The sequence below is a fragment of the Littorina saxatilis genome, linkage group LG7, assembly GCF_037325665.1.
Source record: "Littorina saxatilis isolate snail1 linkage group LG7, US_GU_Lsax_2.0, whole genome shotgun sequence".
NCBI lineage: Eukaryota > Metazoa > Mollusca > Gastropoda > Littorinimorpha > Littorinidae > Littorina > Littorina saxatilis.
In genome coordinates this window covers 4,422,664-4,447,090 of record NC_090251.1, presented here as the reverse complement: position 1 = coordinate 4,447,090, position 24,427 = coordinate 4,422,664, and the positions used below count along the sequence as shown (strand labels likewise).

General features: G+C 45.1%; 3 protein-coding genes across 5 annotated transcripts in view; 1 reads left to right on the top strand and 2 right to left on the bottom strand.

Annotated features, from left to right (window-relative positions):
• Nucleotides 1–10,169, top strand: part of LOC138970504 (atrial natriuretic peptide receptor 1-like) — a 19,542-nt gene extending 9,373 nt beyond the window's left edge. Inside the window, exons 5-8 of the mRNA XM_070342956.1 lie at nucleotides 26–200; nucleotides 7,650–7,748; nucleotides 9,041–9,132; nucleotides 9,704–10,169. Of these exons, the coding sequence (XP_070199057.1) occupies nucleotides 26–200; nucleotides 7,650–7,748; nucleotides 9,041–9,132; nucleotides 9,704–9,820 (483 nt within the window). The 3' untranslated portion in view covers nucleotides 9,821–10,169. The remainder of the gene's footprint in view (nucleotides 1–25; nucleotides 201–7,649; nucleotides 7,749–9,040; nucleotides 9,133–9,703) is intronic.
• LOC138970506 (uncharacterized) overlaps nucleotides 1–24,427 on the bottom strand; it is a 339,583-nt gene that overhangs the window by 103,898 nt on the left and 211,258 nt on the right. The window contains exons 5-6 of one of the 3 annotated variants that reach the window (XM_070342962.1): nucleotides 18,932–19,281; nucleotides 16,531–18,439 (exon numbers count right to left, since the gene is read on the bottom strand). In XM_070342962.1, coding sequence (XP_070199063.1) covers nucleotides 17,940–18,439; nucleotides 18,932–19,281 — 850 coding nt within the window. In that variant the 3' untranslated portion in view covers nucleotides 16,531–17,939. Of the gene's footprint in view, nucleotides 1–16,530; nucleotides 18,440–18,931; nucleotides 19,282–24,427 lie in introns of those variants that run through there. The other 2 variants (XM_070342958.1, XM_070342961.1) reach the window with 2 other exon arrangements.
• On the bottom strand, nucleotides 19,886–24,176 carry LOC138971924 (uncharacterized). The gene is made up of 3 exons (XM_070344770.1): nucleotides 23,918–24,176; nucleotides 23,619–23,806; nucleotides 19,886–20,202 (listed from the first exon to the last, which is right to left on the bottom strand). The coding sequence occupies exons 1-3, from the start codon at nucleotides 24,133–24,135 to the stop codon at nucleotides 19,886–19,888; spliced, it is 723 nt and encodes a 240-aa protein (XP_070200871.1). The 5' UTR covers nucleotides 24,136–24,176.

The window sequence follows — 24,427 nt, the reverse complement described above, 5'->3', positions numbered from 1 at the left end:
CCGGAGCGTTGGTTGTATTGTGCAGGTGGAGACGATAGGTGACGCCTACATGGTGGTGTCGGGGTTACCGGAGCGGAAGGGTGACCAGCACGCTGTGGAGATCTGTCGCATGGCGCTCGGCTTGCTGCAACTCGCCCAGACCTTTCCCATCAGACACAGCCCGGGGGAGACCTTACAGCTCCGGATCGGCATCCACTCCGGTGAGCTCTTAATACTCTTCTTCATGTTGTGTGAACTTAGCACAGTCCGTCACCATCTGACACAGCCCGGGTCGGCATCCACTCCGGTAAGCTCTTAATACTCTTCTTCATGTTGTGTGAACTTAGCACAGTCCTTCACCATCTGACACAGCCCGGGTCGGCATCCACTCCGGTGAGCTCTTAATACTCTTCTTCATGTTGTGTGAACTTAGCACAGTCCGTCACCATCTGACACAGCCCGGGAGAAACGTTACAGTGTGCTTGAAAACAGTGTCATATATCGTCTAAATGTAAAAAAGGAGATAGTCTTGGAATGGAGGTCAATCTCAACATGAATAATCACTGTCGTAAAATGGTGAAAGTCTTCAATAGGTGAGGGGAACTGTAGACCTTACTGTCAGGCACAGCCCGGGAGAGACGTCACAGCTATGTCTCGGCGCGCATTTCGGACCGAGTGTTTGAGTGTTAGGGTCTTCCAAAATGAGTCCTGGATAACAGGGGCTGGCCATGCAGGTAGAGGGGTCTAGAGGGCTGGCCAGGTAGAGGGGTCTAGGGGGCTGGCCAGGTAGAGGGGTCTAGGGGGCTGACCAGGTAGAGGGGTCTAGGGGGCTGGCCAGGTAGAGGGGTCTAGGGGGCTGGCCAGGTAGAGGGGTCTAGGGGGCAGGCCAGGTAGAGGGGTCTAGAGGGCTGGCCAGGTAGAGGGGTCTAGGGGGCTGGCCAGGTAGAGGGGTCTAGAGGGCTGGCCAGGTAGAGGGGTCTAGAGGGCTGGCCAGGTAGAGGGGTCTAGGGGGCTGGCCAGGTAGAGGGGTCTAGGGGGCTGGCCAGGTAGAGGGGTCTAGGGGGCTGGCCAGGTAGAGGGGTCTAGGGGACTGGCGAGGTAGAGGGGTCTAGGGGGCTGGCCAGGTAGAGGGGTCTAGGGGGCTGGCCAGGTAGAGGGGTCTAGGCCCGGGGGCTAGCCAGGTAGAGGGGTCTCTCCTGGAGGATAAAAGGTACATGTGTTCATTCTGTATGGAAAGTAATATACAATAACAGCCTGAAACTCAGCATCGATGGTACGCATGATAACGCACATTTAAAGGGGGGGGGGGGGGGTCGGGGGGGAAGCTTCCGGAACCCAGGAAACTCCCCTAAATCCAGACATGTGTGTGGTCAGCAATGGTTATCATGTCATTATCATCAAGACTTGGCTGCCATTAGTGGAGCGTCCAGGCCTTCCCGGTCGCTAGGGATAAGACTTGGCTGCCATTAGTGGAGCGTCCAGGCCTTCCCGGTCGCTAGGGATAAGACGTGACTGCCATTAGTGGAGCGTCCAGGCCTTCCTGGTCGCTAGGGATAAGACTTGGCTGCCATTAGTGGAGCGTCCAGGCCTTCCCGGTCGCTAGGGATAAGACATGGCTGCCATTAGTGGAGCGTCCAGGCCTTCCCGGTCGCTAGGGATAAGACATGGCTGCCATTAGTGGAGCGTCCAGGCCTTCCCGGTTGCTGAGGATAAGACTTGGCTGCCATTAGTGGAGCGTCCAGGCCTTCCCGGTCGCTAGGGATAAGACTTGGCTGCCATTAGTGGAGCGTCCAGGCCTTCCCGGTCGCTAGGGATAAGACTTGACTGCCATTAGTTGAGCGTCCAGGCCTTCCCGGTTGCTAGGGATAAGACTTAGCTGCCATTAGTTGAGCGTCCAGGCCTTCCCGGTCGTTAGGGATAAGACTTGGCTGCCATTAGTGGAGCGTCCAGGCCTTCCCGGTCGCTGGGGATAAGACTTGGGTGCCATTAGTGGAGCGTCCAGGCCTTGCCGGTCGCTAGGGATAAGACTTGGCTACCATTAGTGGAGCGTCCAGGCCTTGCCGGTCGCTAGGGATAAGACATGGCTGCCATTAGTTGAGCGTCCAGGCCTTCCCGGTCGCTAGGGATAAGACATGGCTGCCATTAGTGGAGCGTCCAGGCCTTCCCGGTCGCTAGGGATAAGACATGGCTGCCATTAGTGGAGCGTCCAGGCCTTCCCGGTCGCTAGGGATAAGACATGGCTGCCATTAGTTGAGCGTCCAGGCCTTCCCGGTTGCTAGGGATAAGACTTAGCTGCCATTAGTTGAGCGTCCAGGCCTTCCCGGTTGCTAGGGATAAGACATGGCTGCCATTAGTTGAGCGTCCAGGCCTTCCCGGTTGCTAGGGATAAGACTTGGCTGCCATCAGTGGAGCGTCCAGGCCTTCCCGGTCGTTAGGGATAAGACTTGGCTGCCATCAGTGGAGCGTCCAGGCCTTCCCGGTCGCTGGGGGTAAGACTTGACTGCCATTAGTGGAGCGTCCAGGCCTTCCCGGTCGTTAGGGATAAGACTTGGCTGCCATTAGTGGAGCATCCAGGCCTTCCCGGTCGCTAGGGATAAGACTTGACTGCCATTAGTGGAGCATCCAGGCCTTCCCGGTCGCTAGGGATAAGACTTGGCTGCCATTAGTGGAGCATCCAGGCCTTCCCGGTCGCTAGGGATAAGACTTGGCTGCCATTAGTGGAGCATCCAGGCCTTCCCGGTCGTTAGGGATAAGACTTGGGTGCCATAAGTGGAGCGTCCAGGCCTTCCCGGTCGCTAGGGATAAGACTTCGGTGCCATTAGTGGAGCGTCCAGGCCTTCCCGGTCGCTAGGGATAAGACATGGCTGCCATTAGTGGAGCGTCCAGGCCTTCCCGGTCGCTAGGGATAAGACATGGCTGCCATTAGTGGAGCGTCCAGGCCTTCCCGGTCGCTAGGGATAAGACATGGCTGCCATTAGTGGAGCGTCCAGGCCTTCCCGGTCGCTGGGGATAAGATATGACTGCCATTAGTGGAGCGTCCAGGCCTTCCCGGTCGCTAGGGATAAGACTTGACTGCCATTAGTGGAGCGTCCAGGCCTTCCCGGTCGCTAGGGATAAGACTTGGCTGCCATTAGTGGAGCGTCCAGGCCTTCCCGGTCGCTAGGGATAAGACTTGGGTGCCATTAGTGGAGCGTCCAGGCCTTCCCGGTCGTTAGGGATAAGACTTGACTGCCATTAGTGGAGCGTCCAGGCCTTCCCGGTCGTTAGGGATAAGACTTGGGTGCCATTAGTGGAGCGTCCAGGCCTTCCCGGTCGTTAGGGATAAGACTTGGCTGCCATTAGTGGAGCGTCCAGGCCTTCCCGGTCGTTAGGGATAAGACTTGGCTGCCACTAGTTGAGCGTCCAGGCCTTCCCGGTCGTTAGGGATAAGACTTGGCTGCCATTAGTGGAGCGTCCAGGCCTTCCCGGTCGTTAGGGATAAGACTTGGCTGCCATTAGTGGAGCGTCCAGGCCTTCCCGGTCGCTAGGGATAAGACTTGGCTGCCATTAGTGGAGCGTCCAGGCCTTCCCGGTCGTTAGGGATAAGACATGGCTGCCATTAGTGGAGCGTCCAGGCCTTCCCGGTCGCTAGGGATAAGACTGCCATTAGTGGAGCGTCCAGGCCTTCCCGGTTGCTAGGGATAAGACTTGGCTGCCATCAGTGGAGCGTCCAGGCCTTCCCGGTCGCTGGGGATAAGACATGGCTGCCATTAGTGGAGCGTCCAGGCCTTCCCGGTCGCTAGGGATAAGACATGGCTGCCATTAGTGGAGCGTCCAGGCCTTCCCGGTCGCTAGGGATAAGACTTGGCTGCCATTAGTGGAGCGTCCAGGCCTTCCCGGTCGCTAGGGATAAGACGCAGAGAACTGAACCAAAAAAGAAGATGGGAAATAATCGTAGACACCGTTCACTTATTACAGGAAATGGGTTCACGACCTTCTCTTTGCTTATTCTAATAGATTATATTGTGTTGATCTGTGTCAAAAATAACTCCGCAAATGCACACAAAAATACCCCTGTAGCCATAACTTGGCAGAGCGTATCGATTATTGCAATATCTATCCTTTCTATCATCTAGCTGTCTGCGTGTGCTGATCCCCACGGCGTTTGAGACACTCAAAATGTGGCTTCTGGGCAAAATGGGCAAGTTTTTAGAAACCTTTTCGCATTTTCGGCAAAACGCTGCCGATTTGCAGATTGCACAAAATGGGCAAAATGTTTGCCGATTCCGCGAATTCTGCAATTCAGTTAATTGGGCATGACATATCGTCCTTGTCCGATTGAAACCTCGTAAATCGATTTTGAGCGTTTCGAGAAAAACACAAAAAACGTCTTTAAAAAATAACTCGTCATCAAAATAAGCCAATTTTTTCTGCACATGATCTACGAACACAAACCAATTACTGTGTGTAATTAAATAGTGTTGGTCACAATTAAAACGCACGATATTCAACAAAATTGCAAGATACGAGTTTTTCTTTTTTAAAACCCGACCAAACTTGAAGACTTACAAGGTTTTATAACATAGCCAAAGAACAAAAAAGACAAAAACAATGTTTTATACGCAGTAAACACACAATCGTTCTTTTGTCACAATGTTCATTTGTTTTTTGATTGTACAAACCAATGTATAATCATTCTTGTGTAAAATGTCCTTGCAGTCTCCTTGCAACCTTGTCAATTAACACACAAACAAAACCAAGTGTATACTGAAGCTTATCAGTACATAACATTCTTTGCTTGCAGGAAAGCGTAAACATCCATACAGGAGCCTTTTTGTATGCACAGAAAACAGAGTATTCCTTGAAAACAATGAGATATCTTAGTTTGAGTGCAATTGTCATCTAAATGTCCTTGAACAGCTAGTAGTTATGCAGGATGACCACTCATGAGAATGCAGAGCTTAACGACAATAGGGTAGACCATGTGTATTGGTATGAATCTTCTGGAAAAACCTCCTTGACATGCTGAAGATGCTGCCACTTTATGTCTTTGATGGTCAGCCGTACTCAGTAGAGCTGGGGGATGATATTGGGCTCACCATGTGCTCTTCTTCTTCTTTGTGAAAAAGGCCACCACTCCTCAGAATAGATGAGCTTGTAGCGACAAGTACCGTCAGGCAGGTACTTCGGACTGCGAATAGCGAGATTTAAGAAACAGCACGTTTCGTTTTGCAGCTCGTTTCGTTTGGTGAATGAGTCACCCCGCGAAACGGAACGTGTAACGAGACGGCATAGGCCGCAGACAAGATTTAGATGTATTCACGTTTCGTTTCGGAATGAAAGGCCGGGCATGGCAGGATATGATCCGCTGACTGGGCATGGCATAATTTCAACTCCACGAGTCAATAAAGGATTGACATACTCGCATTGCACGCACAAGAGCTTCACATTTTTCAATTCATGCACCTGATCACATACGAAGCCAGAATAAAAATTCGATGCGATGACCTACTTCTGCTTCGCCATTTGCTTTCTCACCATGAAGTTGGATAAATGTACCAGGATCAGCACCCTTCAAAATATTTCAGTTCACAACAGTTGTCTACCTCCAATGAACACATTCTCAGCGCTGAAAGACTGTGAAAGGGTTGATGAATCTAGCAATGCATAAAATGGCCAACAAATAAAACTGTTAGTGTGCAAAAATACTCACAAAAGTTGACGAAATATTGTTCGTTTTTTGGGGGTGGAAAACGTGACTGCGTTTTGACGTTCCACGTTCCGTTTCAGTTGACCTTCACCTTTCCAGCGAGAGACCCCCGAAATAATGACGTTTACCACAACTTCAAAACGAAACGTCCCAACGTTTCGTTTCTTAAATCTCCGTAATATCCACCAATTATGGATCCCCAGAAGTGTCTGAGATCAAGAAAGTCCTTGAAGAATGTGTGGGCTACCTGGACAACTTTGTAAGGTTGCCTTTTTCTTGCAGAGGTGATGACTTCCACGTATTCAGCAGGCCAGACTGCCTGCCTTCTCCTTAGTTTGTTTTTGATAGCTGGGTGTACAGAGTCTACTTTCATCCAGGTATGACCTTTCTCAGGAAACTTTTGGAAAACGACTTTTCCTTGACTGACTGCAAAGTAAAGATGGGCGTTTCCCAAGACTATTAAACTGCGGTTCTGGTACCCACAGCCGTCATTGTAGATAATGATTGCCTTGGTTGTTTCGCCAACTGTTGCTTTTGACTTATCTTTTTTGTCTCATCCTAAAAGTAGCAAGTAACCTCTGTGTCACTCAAGTTGTACAATGTGAAGACAGTAGTGGCAGCACAGCTTGGCCTTGAAGTATTTGTCATTTGCTTATATACATAGGGCCAACAAGTCGACCTGCAGATACATGGTGAAAACTTGGACATCACCATTCTCTTTAGCAACCCTCTTGTCAATGTTCTGTTATTTGCAAGCTTCGTCTTTGCGTTGAATGTGCATCTGGTACACATGCTATGGGATGTTTCCGTACTTGGATTCACAGCAAACGTTGCATTCATAGTTTTTGGGGTTGGTGAATCACAATGTTTGGTTTGCTTCACTACTTCCATTACTCCTGGAAGATAGTGATTTTGTTTCCAAGCGAAATCTGCACCATCAATTGACTCCTGCTCGCTCATGCGGAGCTTGCACCAGACAGAGCAAACATGACTCCTAATGCAAACAAGTCGAGCAGATACAGTTTTTGTCATGCTTTACAGTTGTTGGGTCAATGCAGTCCACATGAAACTGACCATGATAATGGACACAGTACACCCACGAAACACAATCAGAGTCCATACGAACAGTGATGTCATCTATGATAAGTTCCGTTTCGAAATTCCATGGTATAGAACTTTTATTCAGGCACACACAGCACATCAACCTAAGATCTTCAAGCGAAGAGAATTGGCTTTCAGGTGTGAAGGACCCACTGCCAGACATGACGGACTGCATTCAGACACTATAACACAACTTCAGTACGTGACATATGCATACCTGTACATCTTCAGCTAACAAATAAGATCAGAAGTTCAGGACTGAACTGTTACATAGTTAAGAGATATTTCAGAATACTTTAACTGCTTAATCTCTCTTTGTAGTTATGCTTTTGTACTTAGCAAAGGAAAATACTAACAAAAAAATCATTTGAACAATAACTGATGTAGAGTGTCATTTTACAACACAATACGTAATGTGGGCACTTCTAGCTTCATTAATGACTCTAATATTTAATTTTACCTAAACTCTGAACGTACGGACATGTTACCGTAACCTCGTATCTAACGGAAACAGTTCATTTACCGCCGTGTACTAAGCAATATTAGAAAACTTGTAAGTCGACATACGAGGTTTGCATCGGCCAAAACTGAAAAACACACGAACAAAAAAAAGCTCGTAACTCAAGTTACGTGTAATTTTGGTTCGCGGTTTTGCCAAAATGATATACGAGGTATTTTTATACCCATTTTTAACTGACTTCCAGCGATCTTAGGCTTTCACCACAATAACCAAAAAATAGAGAAAAAATCGTAGATTATATTGATGTAAAAAAGTAGATTTCGCAAAAAATCGAGTTATGAGGTTTTAATCGGACAAGGACGATATACATAATGTGTGAGGCTTAATAAAGCAAGGTGTGTGTTTTATAATTATGTTCAGGACCGTGCTGTGCAGGCGTGGTGGGCAAGAAGATGCCGCGCTACTGTCTGTTCGGTGACACCGTCAACACCGCTTCTCGTATGGAGTCTACAGGACAGCGTGAGTGGGTCTGACTTCTTTCGCCAGTGGGTGTTGGCCCTAAGTTGACGGCCTCCAACACAACCGCCTGGAGAAGGGTGTTTGCCTCTTTTGCCCTCAGGTCCCGCCAAAGACTGTCTCAGACATGGGACTGATGACGATGATAATAATTTGAGGATAGGCAGCTAGTGTAGCTCACCTTTGTTCTGTCACTGAAAGGGTTTCTGGCAGAGGGGGGAAGGGTGTTAAAATGATACCGCACTACTGTTGGTTCGAGAACATCGTTAACACTGCCACATATCCTGCTTGAAGTATTATGAAATATGAGGCTTATCAGTGTATGTGAGCTGAATCACGCGTGCTGAAGAAGGTATGGTTGTCTACCACGTCGGTCCTTGTTGTGCTGATTCTAGGACATTCATTTGTTTCACGTCACACGTCGGTCCTTGTTGTGCTGATTCTAGGACATTCATTTGTTTCACGTCACACGCCGTTCCTTGTTGTGCTGATTCTAGGACATTCATTTGTTTCACGTCACACGCCGTTCCTTGTTGTGCTGATTCTAGGACAGTCATTTGTTTCACGTCACACGCCGTTCCTTTTCTTTCCACCACAAACTTGCAACAGGTGGTTGAATTCAAAAGACTGGTGTTATTTGTATAATGATGTTTGTTGTTGTTGTCATTGTCAGGGCTAGATCTAGAGGAGGTTCCTGGGTTCCGCAAGACCCCCCCAACTCACCCGGCAGATGTATTTTTTTTCTCAAGAAGCGATCTAGACCTAGTGTGCCCTTTTCACATGCAAGGCCGCAGAACCGAGTCTCATGTTGGAAACCCCTCTCTCTCCTACACTAGATCCAGGCCCCAGAACCCTAGTCTCATGTTGGAAACCCCTCTCTCTCCTACACTAGATCCAGGCCGCAGAACCCTAGTCTCATGTTGGAAACCCCTCTCTCTCCTACACTAGATCCAGGCCGCAGAACCCTTGTCTCATGTTGGAAACCCCTCTCTCTCCTACACTAGATCCAGGCCCCAGAACCCTAGTCTCATGTTGGAAACCCCTCTCTCTCCTACACTAGATCCAGGCCCCAGAACCCTAGTCTCATGTTGGAAACCCCTCTCTCTCTCCTACACTAGATCCAGGCCCCAGAACCCTAGTCTCATGTTGGAAACCCCTCTCTCTCCTACACTAGATCCAGGCCTGGTTGTCATTATGTTTTTTTCCTTCTATTTTATTTTTGTTTCTGCAAAACGCACAAGCTGTTGTTACATTCACTGCTTCTCTCTCTCCACCTCCCCCTACCCCCCGTGCAGCGCTGAAGATCCACCTGAGCGAGACGGCCAAACGCATTCTGGACGGATCGGGCAACTTTATCACACAATACCGTGGGCCTGTGGAGATGAAGGTAAGTGTGTGTGTGTGTGTGGGAGGGGGTATGGGTAGGTGTGTCTATGATTATCTGCGTGGGGTGGTGTGTGTGTGTGTGTGTGTGTGTGTGTGTGTGTGTGTGTGTGTGTGTGTGTGTGTGTGTGCGTGTGTGTGTATATGTGCCGTGTGTATGTGCTGTGTGTGTGTGTGTGTGTGTGTGTGTGTGTGTGTGTGTGTGTGTGTGTGTGTGTGTGTGTGTGTGTGTGAGTGTGTGTGCGTGTGTCGGTGCCGGTGTCGGTATGTAGCTCTGTTTTTCTATATGTCTGTGTCTGTCTGACAAGTTTTCTCGGATCGAATTTCATTCCGTCCAACACATGATGCGCGTGGTGTTGGATACGCCGTCTCACAGAACAATGGCACTGTCGATGTCTGTAAAATGCCATCATTTGTCCAACAATGCAAATCACGTATGATGTCTTTATTTGTGTCATCCGCACATGTCTATCATGTGTCTTTTATATTTTCATTCAGCTTTGACATGGTACTTGTCATATTTGTCTGTTTTATTGTCCTTCACCTTTATCACGATGTCTGCCATTTGTCTGCAGGGCAAGGGGGTACAGGACACCTATTGGCTGATCGGGGAGGAGAGCGGTTACCATAGCAACCATTTACACAGCTCCTGTGACGTCAACTACCGACACCATGGCGACAGTTGTGCGTGAAACGTGTTGGATAGAACAAAGAAACTGACAGTCAAAACATTGAAACTGACAAACTGTCAAAACCATGAAACTGACAAACAGTCAAAACATTGAAACTGACAAACTGTCAAAATAATGAAACTGACACACAGTCAAAACAATGAAACTGACACACAGTCAAAATAATCTGTGGAAGATGAGGCCGTGCTGTGATCTTCGATATGATAGACTTTGAGGTGCAGGATCCCTATCGCAGGCACGTGAAGCTTGCTGTCAATGTTAAGGGCTTGTGTTCACCACCAGATACCTGCCCACTGCAGTCAGGCTGTGTGTTCTATCAACGTGTTGTCTGTCCTTGTTCTTCTTGTTCTTGTTCCTCTTACAGGCTAATATTTCCGGCCTCTCAGGACAATAATTAATATGGGTTATATGATTCGAGTCCCTCACGCCTTTTGACGAGATACACAAGTGTATGCGTGTTTAGGTGGTATCAGCCATCTGCACCTATGGCAGAAATGACCGAGGTCTTTTGCGTGTGATTGTGGTGACACGGGGGTGGGACAAGGCTTCTGTCTCTGGGTCTGCACATAAAGCTGACCCGTGTTCGTCCCGGCCCGAATTCGAACCTGCGACCTTCCGATCACAAGTCCAGTGCTCTACCAACTGAGCTGCCGCCCCCCCCTCCACCCCCTCAATCCTCCCCCCCCCTCCATCCCCCCCCCCCCCCCCCCCCCTTAGTCAAGTGAGAGCAAGCGAAAGCGAAGTTGAATAGGGGAGGTAACTGACTTTATTTCCGGGTCGGGCACTATCAGGCAGTTACTTCCCTTACTTCCTCTCGCCCTGTACTGATCTTTGTCGACGTCTGCATCCGTGTAAAGTAAGTAATCGGGAATTGCTTTTGATTAAGTAATTTATGACACAAAGCTAATCAAATACGTTATACATCCATCTGTATATTTAATGATCAGCTGATATTGTATTGTTTTGGTCACGTGATGTAGGCTTTTTTGCTTGAGTTTGTCACGTCCTCGTTGAATACTGTTTATTGTTTCGTTTCAAGTAACTGTATTATATGCATAATTTCTTTTTCTTTTTTTTAACCATTAGCTGATTTTGTAATTGACTTAGTGCGAAAAAGTGGAGCTGAAAAGGGTGACAATTTTATTTCACAATAAAAACCTGTGCAACTAAAATGTCCTAATTCTTGTTAGTTTTGCGTGAACAAGTGAATGAATACATGCTGTGCGCAATTTGAAGCTTTGGATTTGCGAAGTTTTTTTTAAAATTATTAACAGCCGCTTTCTTGCTTCGCGCCCTCGAAAATTCAAGCTTTCGTGGTTTTTATATTTAGTCAAGTTTTGACTAAATATTTTAACATCGAGGGGGAATCGAAACGAGGGTCGTGGTGTATGTGCGTGTGTGCGTGCGTGTGTGCGTGTGTGTGTGTGTGTGTGTGTAGAGCGATTCAGACTAAACTACTGGACCGATCTTTATGAAATTTGACATGAGAGTTCCTGGGTATGAAATCCCCGAACGTTTTTTTCATTTTTTGGATAAATGTCTTTGATGACGTCATATCCGGCTTTTCGTGAAAGTTGAGGCGGCACTGTCACGCCCTCATTTTTCAACCAAATTGGTTGAAATTTTGGTCAAGTAATCTTCGACGAAGCCCGGACTTCGGTATTGCATTTCAGCTTGGTGGCTTAAAAATTAATTAATGACTTTGGTCATTAAAAATCTGAAAATTGTAAAAAAAACAAAAAAATTATAAAACGATCCAAATTTACGTTTATCTTATTCTCCATCATTTGCTGATTCCAAAAACATATAAATATGTTATATTCGGATTAAAAACAAGCTCTGAAAATTAAATATATAAAAATTATTATCAAAATTAAATTGTCCAAATCAATTTAAAAACACTTTCAACTTATTCCTTGTCGGTTCCTGATTCCAAAAACATATAGATATGATATGTTTGGATTAAAAACACGCTCAGAAAGTTAAAACAAAGAGAGGTACAGAAAAGCGTGAGCTATCCTTCTTAGCGCAACTACTACCCCGCTCTTCTTGTCAATTTCACTGCCTTTGCCATGAGCGGTGGACTGACGATGCTACGAGTATACGGTCTTGCTGAAAAATGGCATTGCGTTCAGTTTCATTCTGTGAGTTCGACAGCTACTTGACTAAATATTGTATTTTCGCTTTACGCGACTTGTTTTTTTTATGCGAACAACTATATAGTTCTACTGTAAAAGTCACACACATGGTAACAGGGGCGGATCAGTTGCCTTGTAAGGGGGAGTGAACTTTGAATCGAAAGTGAATGTGATGGGCGCGAAGCGCCCGAATTTGCTAGGGGGTCCGGGGGCATGCCCCCCCGCAAAAAATGTTGGCTCAAAGAAGCAAAATGGTGCCATCTGGTGCCATTTGAACTTATAAATGGTCATAGAATCAGCTTTCCAATTTTTTTTTGTTTTTTTTTTGCTGGAGGGGGGGTAAGTGTAATCACTATTAAGTGTCCACCATGTGTGTTCACAACTGGTTGCAACAAGTGTCTTCCAAAGTGGAACACTTCAGCTTACAGTGTTGGACTTGTACAAACTGCCACCATCAAGCATCATCCCTGAGTAAAACATACCACAAAGATCGACACAAACTGCCACCATCAAGCATCATCCCTGAGTAAAACATACCACAAAGATTGACACAAACTGCCGCCATCAAGCATCATCCCTGAGTAAAACATACCACAAAGATCGACACAAACTGCCACCATCAAGCATCATCCCTGAGTAAAACATACCACGAAGATCGACACAAACTGCCACCATCAAGCATCATCCCTGAGTAAAACATACCACAAAGATCGACACAAACTGCCGCCATCAAGCATCATCCCTGAGTAAAACATACCACAAAGATCAACACAAACTGCCACCATCAAGCATCATCCCTGAGTAAAACATACCACAAAGATCAACACAAACTGCCGCCATCAAGCATCATCCCTGAGTAAAACATACCACAAAGATCAACACAAACTCCCACCATCAAGCATCATCCCTGAGTAAAACATACCACAAACATCGACACAAACTGACACCATCAAGCATTATCCCTGGGTAAAACATACCACAAAGATCGACACAAACTGCCACCATCAAGCATCATCTCTGAGTAAAACATACCACAAAGATCGACACAAACTGCCACCATCAAGCATCATCCCTGAGTAAAACATACCACAAACATCGACACAAACTGCCGCCATCAAGCATCATCCCTGAGTAAAACATACCACAAAGATCGACACAAACTGCCACCATCAAGCATCATCCCTGAGTAAAACATACCACAAAGATCAACACAAACTGCCGCTATCAAGCATCATCCCTGAGTAAAACATACCACAAAGATCGACACAAACTGCCACCATCAAGCTTCACCCCTGAGTAAAACATACCACAAAGATCGACACAAACTGCCGCCATCAAGCATCATCCCTGAGTAAAACATACCACAAAGATCGACACAAACTGCCACCATCAAGCCTTATCCCTGAGTAAAACATACCACAAAGATCGACACAAACTGCCACCATCAAGCATCATCCCTGAGTAAAACATACCACAAAGATCGACACAAACTGCCGCCATCAAGCATCATCCCTGAGTAAAACATACCACAAAGATCGACACAAACTGCCACCATCAAGCATCATCCCTGAGTAAAACATACCACAAAGATCGACACAAACTGCCGCCATCAAGCATCATCCCTGAGTAAAACATACCACAAAGATCGACACAAACTGCCGCCATCAAGCATCATCCCTGAGTAAAACATACCACAAAGATCGACACAAACTGCCATCAAGCATCATCCCTGAGTAAAACATACCACAAAGATCGACACAAACTGCCACCATCAAGCATCATCCCTGAGTAAAACATACCACAAAGATCGACACAAACTGCCACCATCAAGCATCATCCCTGAGTAAAACATACCACAAAGATCGACACAAACATCAAGAAAGGTTACTTATTGGGGACGGGCGCAGTGGCGTGGTGGTAAGACGTCGGCCTCCTAATCGGGAGGTCGTGAGTTCGAATCCCGGTCGCTGCCGCCTGGTGGGTTAAGAGTGGAGGTTTTTCCGATCTCCCAGGTCAACTTATGTGCAGACCTGCTAGTGACTTAACCCCCTTCGTGAGTAAACGCAAGCACAAGACCAAGTGCGCACGGTTATAGAAACACGAAAATACCCAGCATGCCTCCCGAAATTGGTGTAACAGTATGCTGCCTGAATGGCGGGGTAAAAACGGTCATACACGTAAAAATCCACTCGTGCTAAAAACATGAGTGAACGTGGGAGTCTAAGCCCATGAACGAAGAAGAAGTAGAAGCAAGAACGTTAGCCTACATGTTTGACAAAACAAGACAAGTGAATGACTTGTATCAAAAATTAAGCATTCTAATAACAAACATTTCTTTCTTTTTTTTTATCCTCGATTTTGGAACGTTGGGGTTATCACAAAGATCAACCTGCCAGCTGTGCGCCTTTTTTATGTTTTGTGTTTTGTTTAAGATTTGTGTGTGTTTTATTTATGTTTTGTGTGTTTTGTTTATGTTTTGTGTGTGTGTTTTGTTTGTTTTATGTTTTGTGTGTGTTTTGTTTATGTTTTATGTTTTGTGTGTGTTTTGTTTATGTTTTATGTGTTGTGTGTGTTTTGTTTATGTTTTATGTTTTGTGTGTGTTTTGTTTATGTTTTATGTTTTGTGTGTGTTTTGTTTATGTTTTGTATGTGTTTTGTTTATGTTGTGTTTTTTTGTTTAAGATCTGTTGTTAGGTTGTCTTTTTGTACACGTTAGATTAAATGGCAGTTATCTCCCTTCTGGATGGAGGAAAATTCAAGATGGTGACTTACTGTATATATCTTTGCTTGAACTGAGTTTTTCTTAAATGCATTTTGTATAATGTTTCAGTTAATGCACCGTTTGTGTATTTTATTTTTGTGAAAGCGGAGACTTCAACATTTGAGGGAGGTCACCGAACTTTGTGAACCACATTGATCATTAAACACAAAGTGTGTCAGGTTTGAGTTGTTTTCAAATAAAAATTTGTAACGCAGCCAGACAAAAACACACACACACACACACACACACACACACACACACACACACACACACACACACACACACACACACACACACACACACACACACACACACACTGTGACAAATGGATTTGTACATAATTCAGTATTAGATGGTTTAAACAAATGTGTACAGATTGGCTAGCCATACTTTTGGTCATTACGGCTCGACGGCGTGATAGGAGTGTCACATGTTGAGATAATGAGCTGACTCTTGTGAACTGTATTGTCATTGGCTACTATTGGCCAATGAGAGATGACTAAAATATGATAACCTTGAATCGGCCATGTTTGATAGTCGGTAGAACATCTGAAATCGCTCTCGGGAGAGGGTGTGTTTACTCTACGCTGTTGTAAGATGTTTCTCAAGGAGCAGTGAGTCAACTGTTTAGTGGCTACTGTGAATGAATCTGGTATGATTCAAATGCTGTGAGAATACAGGTATTTATTGAATTGTATTTTGTTCAGTAACCTTAACTTGTGAAATGACTGTGAGAGTCATGTTGTGAAATGGGTGGAAAGCGTGAGCTGTGTCAGCCATTTTGAATAGAGTGTGGTATGTTCTGTTGTAATGAAGTTACTTGTAAATGAGCTGGTGTAAATAATATAACAGCAGAAGTTAGTTGGCGGATAATTGAATAATACTGAGAAAGAATGGAAGTATTATTATGTGGAGAAGTTTATCTTAGAATTGAAACTTACGGTAGCATAAACTTTCTATACAGCATTCCGGTGGGAGTAGGACGTGCTCGACCGAGGGGTAGACGGGATGAGAAGAGGAGCGTCCCCTCCTTGCGGCCAGGACCAGTAGAGTCGGCGCAGGGTTGTAACGCAGCGCTGGAGAACTTGCATCTGGTGTGTACCCCATATCATGTGTGATATGGTGCAAGTGTCGGACCCGCTGATTCGTGAGTAAACATACATGTGCGACCTAGAAGAGTGTGCGCACCCACCGAACTGTGTATGTGGAATAGGATTGTGCAAATCCAGAATAACTTGTAACCACTGAACTGTGAGTTAGCAAGTGAGGTAACCAGCTAAGTGGTGTAGCAACGGATTGGACGAATCCAGAATAGTGTGTGCGGCCACTGAACTGTGAGTCGACATGTGAATTAGTTTAGTATGTGTGATTCTTGAACGGAGAGTCAACAAGGACGACATCGTCGAGAGAGAGACTTTCCTTTCATCCTACTCGAGATAATAATGTTGTATTGAATGAAAGAGTCTTTGAGTGGATGAGATATTATATTTATATTTTGTTGTGATGACTGGTTAATATTTGTGATTAATTGAATACAGGTACGAGGGCAAAGGGCAGGAATTGTGTTTAGTCTTTGTGCCTTGTTTGAGTGTTGTGTGTGTGTGTGAGACGGGAGTTTGTGAACAGAATAACACACGCATTTTTCTGATAGGGTATTAACAACACACATACATACATTTACACACAAGTACCAGCCGTAACACACACACACACACACAAACACACACACACACACACACACCACACACACACACACACACACACACACACACACACACACACACACACACACAGTAATTAAGACAAATAGAAGAGCAAACATATTTTTATTAAAAAAACAATTGTGTGTGTTTTTGTTTGTGCTTTTTGAGAAATGCCATTTGTTACTTTTCAAACAGGCAGTAAACATTTGTAAACGACATATTTAGACTAACAAGGTTCATAAGCGGTACCTGTCATTTATGTTGTACCAGTTGACCAGTGATAAAGGTAAAACAAATTTCATGTGAAATATCAAAGAAAGCCGTGCATCGGGGTAAATAGTTTCAAAGTGCGGTCACCCTGTCAAGATCTGAATTACGTAAAACACAAGCACAATGACGTCAATTCTTATTTTGCGTCAGAACCTGACGAAATCTTATGGCAATCCGTTTGTAAAGAAATTACGTTTTTTCCTGTTGATCTAAATAATGAATTATTTAACTAAATAATGCATTATATAGCTAAATAATTCATTATTTACACAAAAGTAAAAAGTGTGATTGTTGTAATTAAATAAATCTTTTATTTACTAAACAATTCATTATTTAATAAAAAAAAATCCATTATTTACTATATAATGCATTCTATATTATAGAATGCATTCTATAGTATAGAATGCATTCTATAGTATAGAATGACTTTGGAAACAAAATTTTTAAAATGGTGATTGGAACGTTCATTATTGACAAAACAATACGTTAAATTTACTAGTTCGTCGACCTGTAGGCGGCCTTTGAAGTAGACAGACAAACAAACACTTATCAAACAGGTGATGAACTTACCTCGACATCGTGCACGGCTACTGTACTCGCTTAAAAAATGCGGGAGAAGTAATGACCAATGACGAACTGAATGACGTAAAAGGAAATCGATGACGCCAGCGTCGAAAGCTTTAGAACACAGGCACAGAGATATATATATATATATATAGAGAGAGAGAGAGAGAGAGAGAGAGAGAGAGAGAGAGGGGGAGAATAATTATGACGAAGGTACTCGATAAAACAAGTCGCGTAAGGCGAAAATACAACATTTAGTCAAGTAGCTGTCGAACTCACAGAATGAAACTGAACGCAATGCCATTTTTCAGCAAGACCGTATACTCGTAGCATCGTCAGTCCACCGCTCATGGCAAAGGCAGTGAAATTGACAAGAAGAGCGGGGTAGTAGTTGCGCTAAGAAGGATAGCACGCTTTTCTGTACCTCTCTTTGTTTTAACTTTCTGAGCGTGTTTTTAATCCAAACATATCATATCAGTATGTTTTTGGAATCAGGAACCGACAAGGAATAAGATGAAAGTGTTTTTAATTTAATTTAATTTAATTGACAATTTAATTTTGATGCGGGGCATGTCACGACAAGACACACTTCCTGCCTCTCCTCCTCTTGGCGGTGGTGGTAGTCGTCGTTGCTGGTGGTGTCGGTGGTCGCGGTGGTGACGACGGTTGTAGTGGTTGTTGTATTAGGTTGTGGCGTGGGTAGTGGTGGCGGGTGAAGTGGTTGTTGTAAGGGATGGCGTGGTGGTGGTGGTGACAGGAGGCGTGCGGACAGTGATGAGCTGTGTGGTGCAGCGTGATACTGCATTCAGCCTGTCAGCAAGATCAGTCAACTCATCAGTCACCCCTCTATCATCATCACGCTGATCTCTGCCCTGTAACACGGCCACCACGCGCCGCTCCAGGCCTGTCACACCGCCATACCACGCTACTGTCACTGTGTCCGTTGCCGCCACCGCCACGTCCTGCACAGCTCGCTCCCACCTCGCCCTGTTGCGTAGCCAGTCTTGATCCCCCAACACACTCACCGGTACACCTGCATCCTTCAGTCCCTGCACCACCCCGCTAGCTGGTGACGTCACCAGCCCTGCCTTGTCCGTGACGTCATCATGTAGATCGCCGCTTCTGGTCAAGACGAACACGTCGCGGTAGCTCAGCCGGGAGGGACTATTGGCGACGCTCCTCCCTGCAGGAAAAAGACCGTTGGAACAGTTAAATATTCATGTATGAAAGCAAACATTCGTTACATTTTAAGACACACCCTATCCGTGTATTCAGTTGTTTTCTCAAACACACCACCCACCCCCAACACCCCTCCCACACACACACGCAAGCCTGCATACACACCTGAGTTATACAATCTTCACAACGTCTGTACATTTTCGACACAGACAGCAAAACTTCGACGTTATTGTTTTCTCACTGCAGACTGACCAGACTTTAGATTTAATTGAACATTTAGTTCTTTTCGAGAGAGCCAAGACTTTTCAATATATTCTCGAGGGGGGGGGGGAACACTATTATGATGCGGGAAGCTTTAATTTACCCTTCACTCAAACCAACCACAATCAACATCATCATCATCATCATCATCATCATCATCATCATCATCATCATCATCATCATCATCATCATCATCATCATCATCATCATCATCATCACCAGCTACACAACTTACCCACACCCAGACGACTCAGCTCGGCAGCGATATCCTGACCACACTGTGCGCAGTCCAACGGCCACCGACCTGTGTGAGCGTTGCCATGGTGACTCAGCCGTATCACGCTCAGCCCGTCCCCAGGCGCAGGCACGCCGCTGTCGCTGTAGTCGTGGACATCAAACCTGTGAATCACGGGTTGTATTTCACGGAGGACGGCGGGCGCCGAGCGAAGGGGGACAGTGAACACCTGTGTCTGCAGTGCTGGGGGTACCTCGATGTTGTCAATACCGGCACACCACAGGTACAGGTGTGGTACTCGTTGCGCTAGGCGTGTTACAAGGCGTGTGTAACGGGGACCACGCTTATTCCTGTGACACAGAATGGAAACATGGTGCTAGAGATGTGTGTCACACTCACATGAGACATGTTGTCAGAGATGTGTAACACACTCACATGAGATATAGTAAGCTAATAATTGTAATGCGTTATCCGGAACTTAATAAAATATGTCACTTGATATTTTACCAATGATGACTTTATTAGGATTTTACGCGCATTGTGGTCATAACAACATGCAATTTCACGCATACAGTAACACGGTGGTGCGAGTTACATGAATCAGACAGTTACAACTCTCTCTCTCTCTCTCTCTCTCTCTCTCTCTCTCTCTCTCTCTCTCTCTCTCTCTCTCTCTCTCTCTCTCTCTCTCTCTCTCTATTTCACTCTCTTTCTCTCTGGTTACCTGTTCCAAATGTTCATCATTGTCCAAGACTCGCTCTAACTGAGCACTGCTGACGTTACAACTCTCTCTCTCTCTCTCTCTCTGTCTCTGTCTCTGTCTCTGTCTCTCTCTCTCTGTCTCTCTCTCTCTCTCTCTCTCTTACACACACACACACACACACACACACACACACACACACACACACACACACACACACACACACATACACACACACATACACACACACATACTCAAACACGTATGAAAACAAACCTGCTGTCAAAGGACATCTCGTCGATCAAGACGTGCAGGTGGCCGTTTTTCACACATGCCACGAGGTCGGTGACTGCCTGATCAACATCTCCCTCCCTGTTCCAGATATCGTACAGGTGGTACGACACGCTGCCTGGTGTCAGGGAAGGCGTCGGGCCCGCGCTCAGCGACATCTCCAGCTGTTGTTTGATGGATGTGCTGACGGCCCGCGTGTTGGGCCGTGTTGAGATGACGTGCACATCGTGCCCCTGTCGCAGCCACCTCACCCCCTGCAGCACTAGCACCACCGTCTTACCTGTTGGAACACAAACAATAATAATTAAGGTTAATATATTGCAGGACAGTGTGACAACAAGGCACTGTTGCACGTAGAGACGACTTGCACATCATGGTCCTGGTGTTAGGGAAGACGTAGGCCCACGACCAGCCACCTCAAGCCCTGCACTACCAAACTGTCTTACCTGTTCACAAACAAAACATATATAACAATACAAATATACTACGAAACAGTGTGGAAGCAAGCTTTTCTACATCAAGTCCGTTTCACCTGTTACACGCAAAACACAGCATCAGAAAAATAGAAATAAGCACACACAAATGATATAACTGCCAAGAACATTCCTATTTCAGAAAACTATTTTACATGGAGACTAAATGAACATGTCAGTTTCAAACTGTTCTCCGTGTCAGCCTGATGCCTTTCCTTCAGTTGTCACATTTTCCACGAGCACATACATCGAGCACAAACATCGAGCACATACAAACCGGCCTCCTACAAAACTGGAAACTTCTGGTACGATGATGATAAAACTCGACACAAACAACGTCATAAACACTGCGTCAATCCTTCAACTAAGACGTCATTTGAGCAAACTACCACTGTAAGGAAATCAGAAACATTGTTCTGTCAATATCATTTGCCGCAACAACATCGACGACGATAATTATTGTTGTTGTTCATAATGATGATGATGATGATGATGATGATGTGGATGCTGATGGTGCTGCTGATGATGATGATTAATGATGATGATAAGGATGATGCTGATTAATGAACATTGCCAACATGTTTTATTATATTTAGTCAAGTTTTGACTAAATATTTTAACATCGAGGGGGAATCGAAACGAGGGTCGTGGTGTATGTGTGTGCGTGCGTGTAGAGCGATTCAGACCAAACTACTGGACCGATCTTTATGAAATTTGACATGAGAGTTCCTGGGTATGATATCCCCGAACGTTTTTTTCATTTTTTTGATAAATGTCTTTGATGACGTCATATCCGGCTTTTCGTGAAAGTTGAGGCGGCACTGTCACGCCCTCATTTTTCAACCAAATTGGTTGAAATTTAGGTCAAGTAATCTTCGACGAAGCCCGGACTTCGGTATTGCATTTCAGCTTGGTGGCTTAAAAATTAATTAATGACTTTGGTCATTAAAAATCGGAAAATTGTAAAAAAAAACAAAAATTTATAAAACGATCCAAATTTACGTTCATCTTATTCTCCATCATTTGCTGATTCCAAAAACATATAAATATGTTATATTCCGATTAAAAACAAGCTCTGAAAATTAAATATATAAAAATTATTATCAAAATTAAATTGTCCAAATCAATTTAAAAACACTTTCAACTTATTCCTTGTCGGTTTCTGATTCCAAAAACATATAGATATGATATGTTTGGATTAAAAACACGCTCAGAAAGTTAAAACAAAGAGAGGTACAGAAAAGCGTGCTATCCTTCTTAGCGCAACTACTACCCCGCTCTTCTTGTCAATTTCACTGCCTTTGCCATGAGCGGTGGACTGACGATGCTACGAGTATACGGTCTTGCTGAAAAATGGCATTGCGTTCAGTTTCATTCTGTGAGTTCGACAGCTACTTGACTAAATATTGTATTTTCGCCTTACGCGACTTGTTTTTATATTTAGTCAAGTTTTGACTAAATATTTTAACATCGAGGGGGAATCGAAACGAGGGTCGTGGTGTATGTGTGTGTGTATGTGTGTGTGTATGTGTGTGTGTGTGTGTGTGTGTGTGCGTGCGTGCGTGTAGAGCGATTCAGACCAAACTACTGGACCGATCATTATGAAATTTGACATGAGAGTTCCTGGGATTGATATCCCCATACGTTTTTTTCATTTTTTTTATAAATGTCTTTGATGACGTCATATCCGGCTTTTCGTGAAAGTTGAGGCGGCACTGTCACGCCCTCATTTTTCAACCAAATTGGTTGAAATTTTGGTCAAGTAATCTTCGACAAAGCCCGGGGTTCGGTATTGCATTTCAGCTTGGTGGCTTAAAAATTAATTAATGACTTTGGTCATTAAAAATCTGAAAATTGTAAAAAAAAATAAAAATTTATAAAACGATCCAAATTTACGTTTATCTTATTTTCCATCATTTGCTGATTCCAAAAACATATAAATATGTTATATTCGGATTAAAAACAAGCTCTGAAAATTAAATATATAAAAATTATTATCAAATTTTTTTTTTCGAAATCAATTCAAAAACACTTTCATCTTATTCCTTGTCGGTTCCTGATTCCAAAAATATATAGATATGATATGTTTGGATTAAAAACACGCTCAGAAAGTTAAAACGAATGGGGGTACAGAAAAGCGTGCTATCCTTCTTAGCGCAACGAATACCCCGCTCTTCTTGTCAATTCCACGGGCACTGCCTTTGCCACGGGCGGTGGAGTGACGATGCTACGAGTATACGGTCTTGCTGCGTTGCGTTGCGTTCAGTTTCATTCTGTGAGTTCGACAGCTACTTGACTAAATATTGTATTTTCGCCTTACGCGACTTGTTATTTTTATTGGCAGAAGCAGCAGTGTAAGTAATTGCTGGATGGTTGTGGTGGTGGTTGTGGTGGTGGTGGTGGTGGTGGGTTTGTTTCTCTTCATAGCAGCAGTATTAGCACAGCACCCTTCACACACATGTCAGCAGGTGTAGGGTGTAACCTCATTCACGTCATGTCCTACTAGTGATGTTCACATGTGCGACTTTCAGACAATTTTGAAACGATTGTTGTCAATAAAGAAGGCAGACAATAGTTGGTGCAGCAAAATAATCGTGAAGTTAACCGTGTACAAAGACAACGCAAATTTTGACCAATTGCCGGCAGACTTCTGGTCAAAACAAATCTCCCTTTCAAAACTGTGCGACTTTGAACAAAGACCCCAAATACAGGGCGTTTGCTTTGAACAGCTTTTTCTGGAGGCGTTAATTGTTTATGTTTTATTATTCTCTTTTTGGGGAGTTTTTGTTGTTGTGTTGTTACATGTATAAGCTTTAGAGGGAGGGGGTGGGGGGGGGGGGTTCGGGGCTTGGTGGTCGCAGTATCAAAACTATGTAAAGGGAGATAACAGCACCCCCTCATCAATTTTTATTATCAATATATATCTAAGGGTTACATCAGAACATGCACTGGAGGCATTAATTAGTTAGCAGACTGCGCCTTGGAGACTGAACCTTGTTATAGTAGAAGGCCACAGAGCTAAATTTAGCGTTGCCAGCACGAGAAACTAGAGCTGCATCTGCCGCGCGCCGATGTTGGCCTTTAACGCGAAACAGACGGTTGAGCTATAGTGTTCCATCTTGCTTCGAAAAGAGAACAGTCAAAATCGGCAGCAAGACCAACAACAACAAACACACAAAATAGGAAACAAACAATATAGTCAGAGAAGCTGTGAGCTTGTCACCTGTTCCTGGCGCTCCCGTAATGTACACCAGTGGCGGGTCTCTGTTCATTAGGCCGAGCTGTTGCAGGGTCAGAACCAGAAGTGCCAGCCTCCGCCCCAGTTCCGCCACCGCCTGTCCTGCAGTCCGCACCTCCACACGGACACCGTTGTAGCAGGGGACAGACACCGTGGTGGCCGGACCAACAAACCTGTAGCAAAAACAATGAAGATAATGATAAATGATAATTAATCCTTAAACGACGAATATCAGCATTGTTTGAGCACTGCGACGTAACTGACATGGATGTCATTTTTCTCACCTGGCAACCATGTCCAGGTAAAGTTGGTCAGTAAGCCGAGCGTCCACAGTACAGGCCATCCTGTGTTGCCACCAGGTGCTCAGCTGTGATAACACGGCGGGTGTCACGTGCCAGTACGATGCAGGCTGGGACAGTTGGTCAGAGCAACAGCAAAGCTGAACGGCCTCTGCTGCATTGGCCGCACCCAGGCTCTGACACACCGCCTGCAGCAGAGACATACATGTACGCAATACTGTATCTTTGTGTGGGGCGCCAGTATCATTATTTGCTATGTACGCACACTCGTGAGTGTGTGTGTGTGTGTGTGTGTGTGTGTGTGTGTGTGTGTGTGTGTGTGTGTGTGTGTGTGTGTTTGTTTGTGTGTGTGTGTGTGCAGGGGCGGATCAGTTCATTTTATGGGGGGGGGGGGGTTCCAAAAGTATATTGTGAAGATATGGGTGTGAAGGCGCGAAGCTGCGAGCCGACGGCGCGAAGCGCCTAGCTTGCTAGGGGGGTCCGGGGGCATGCTCC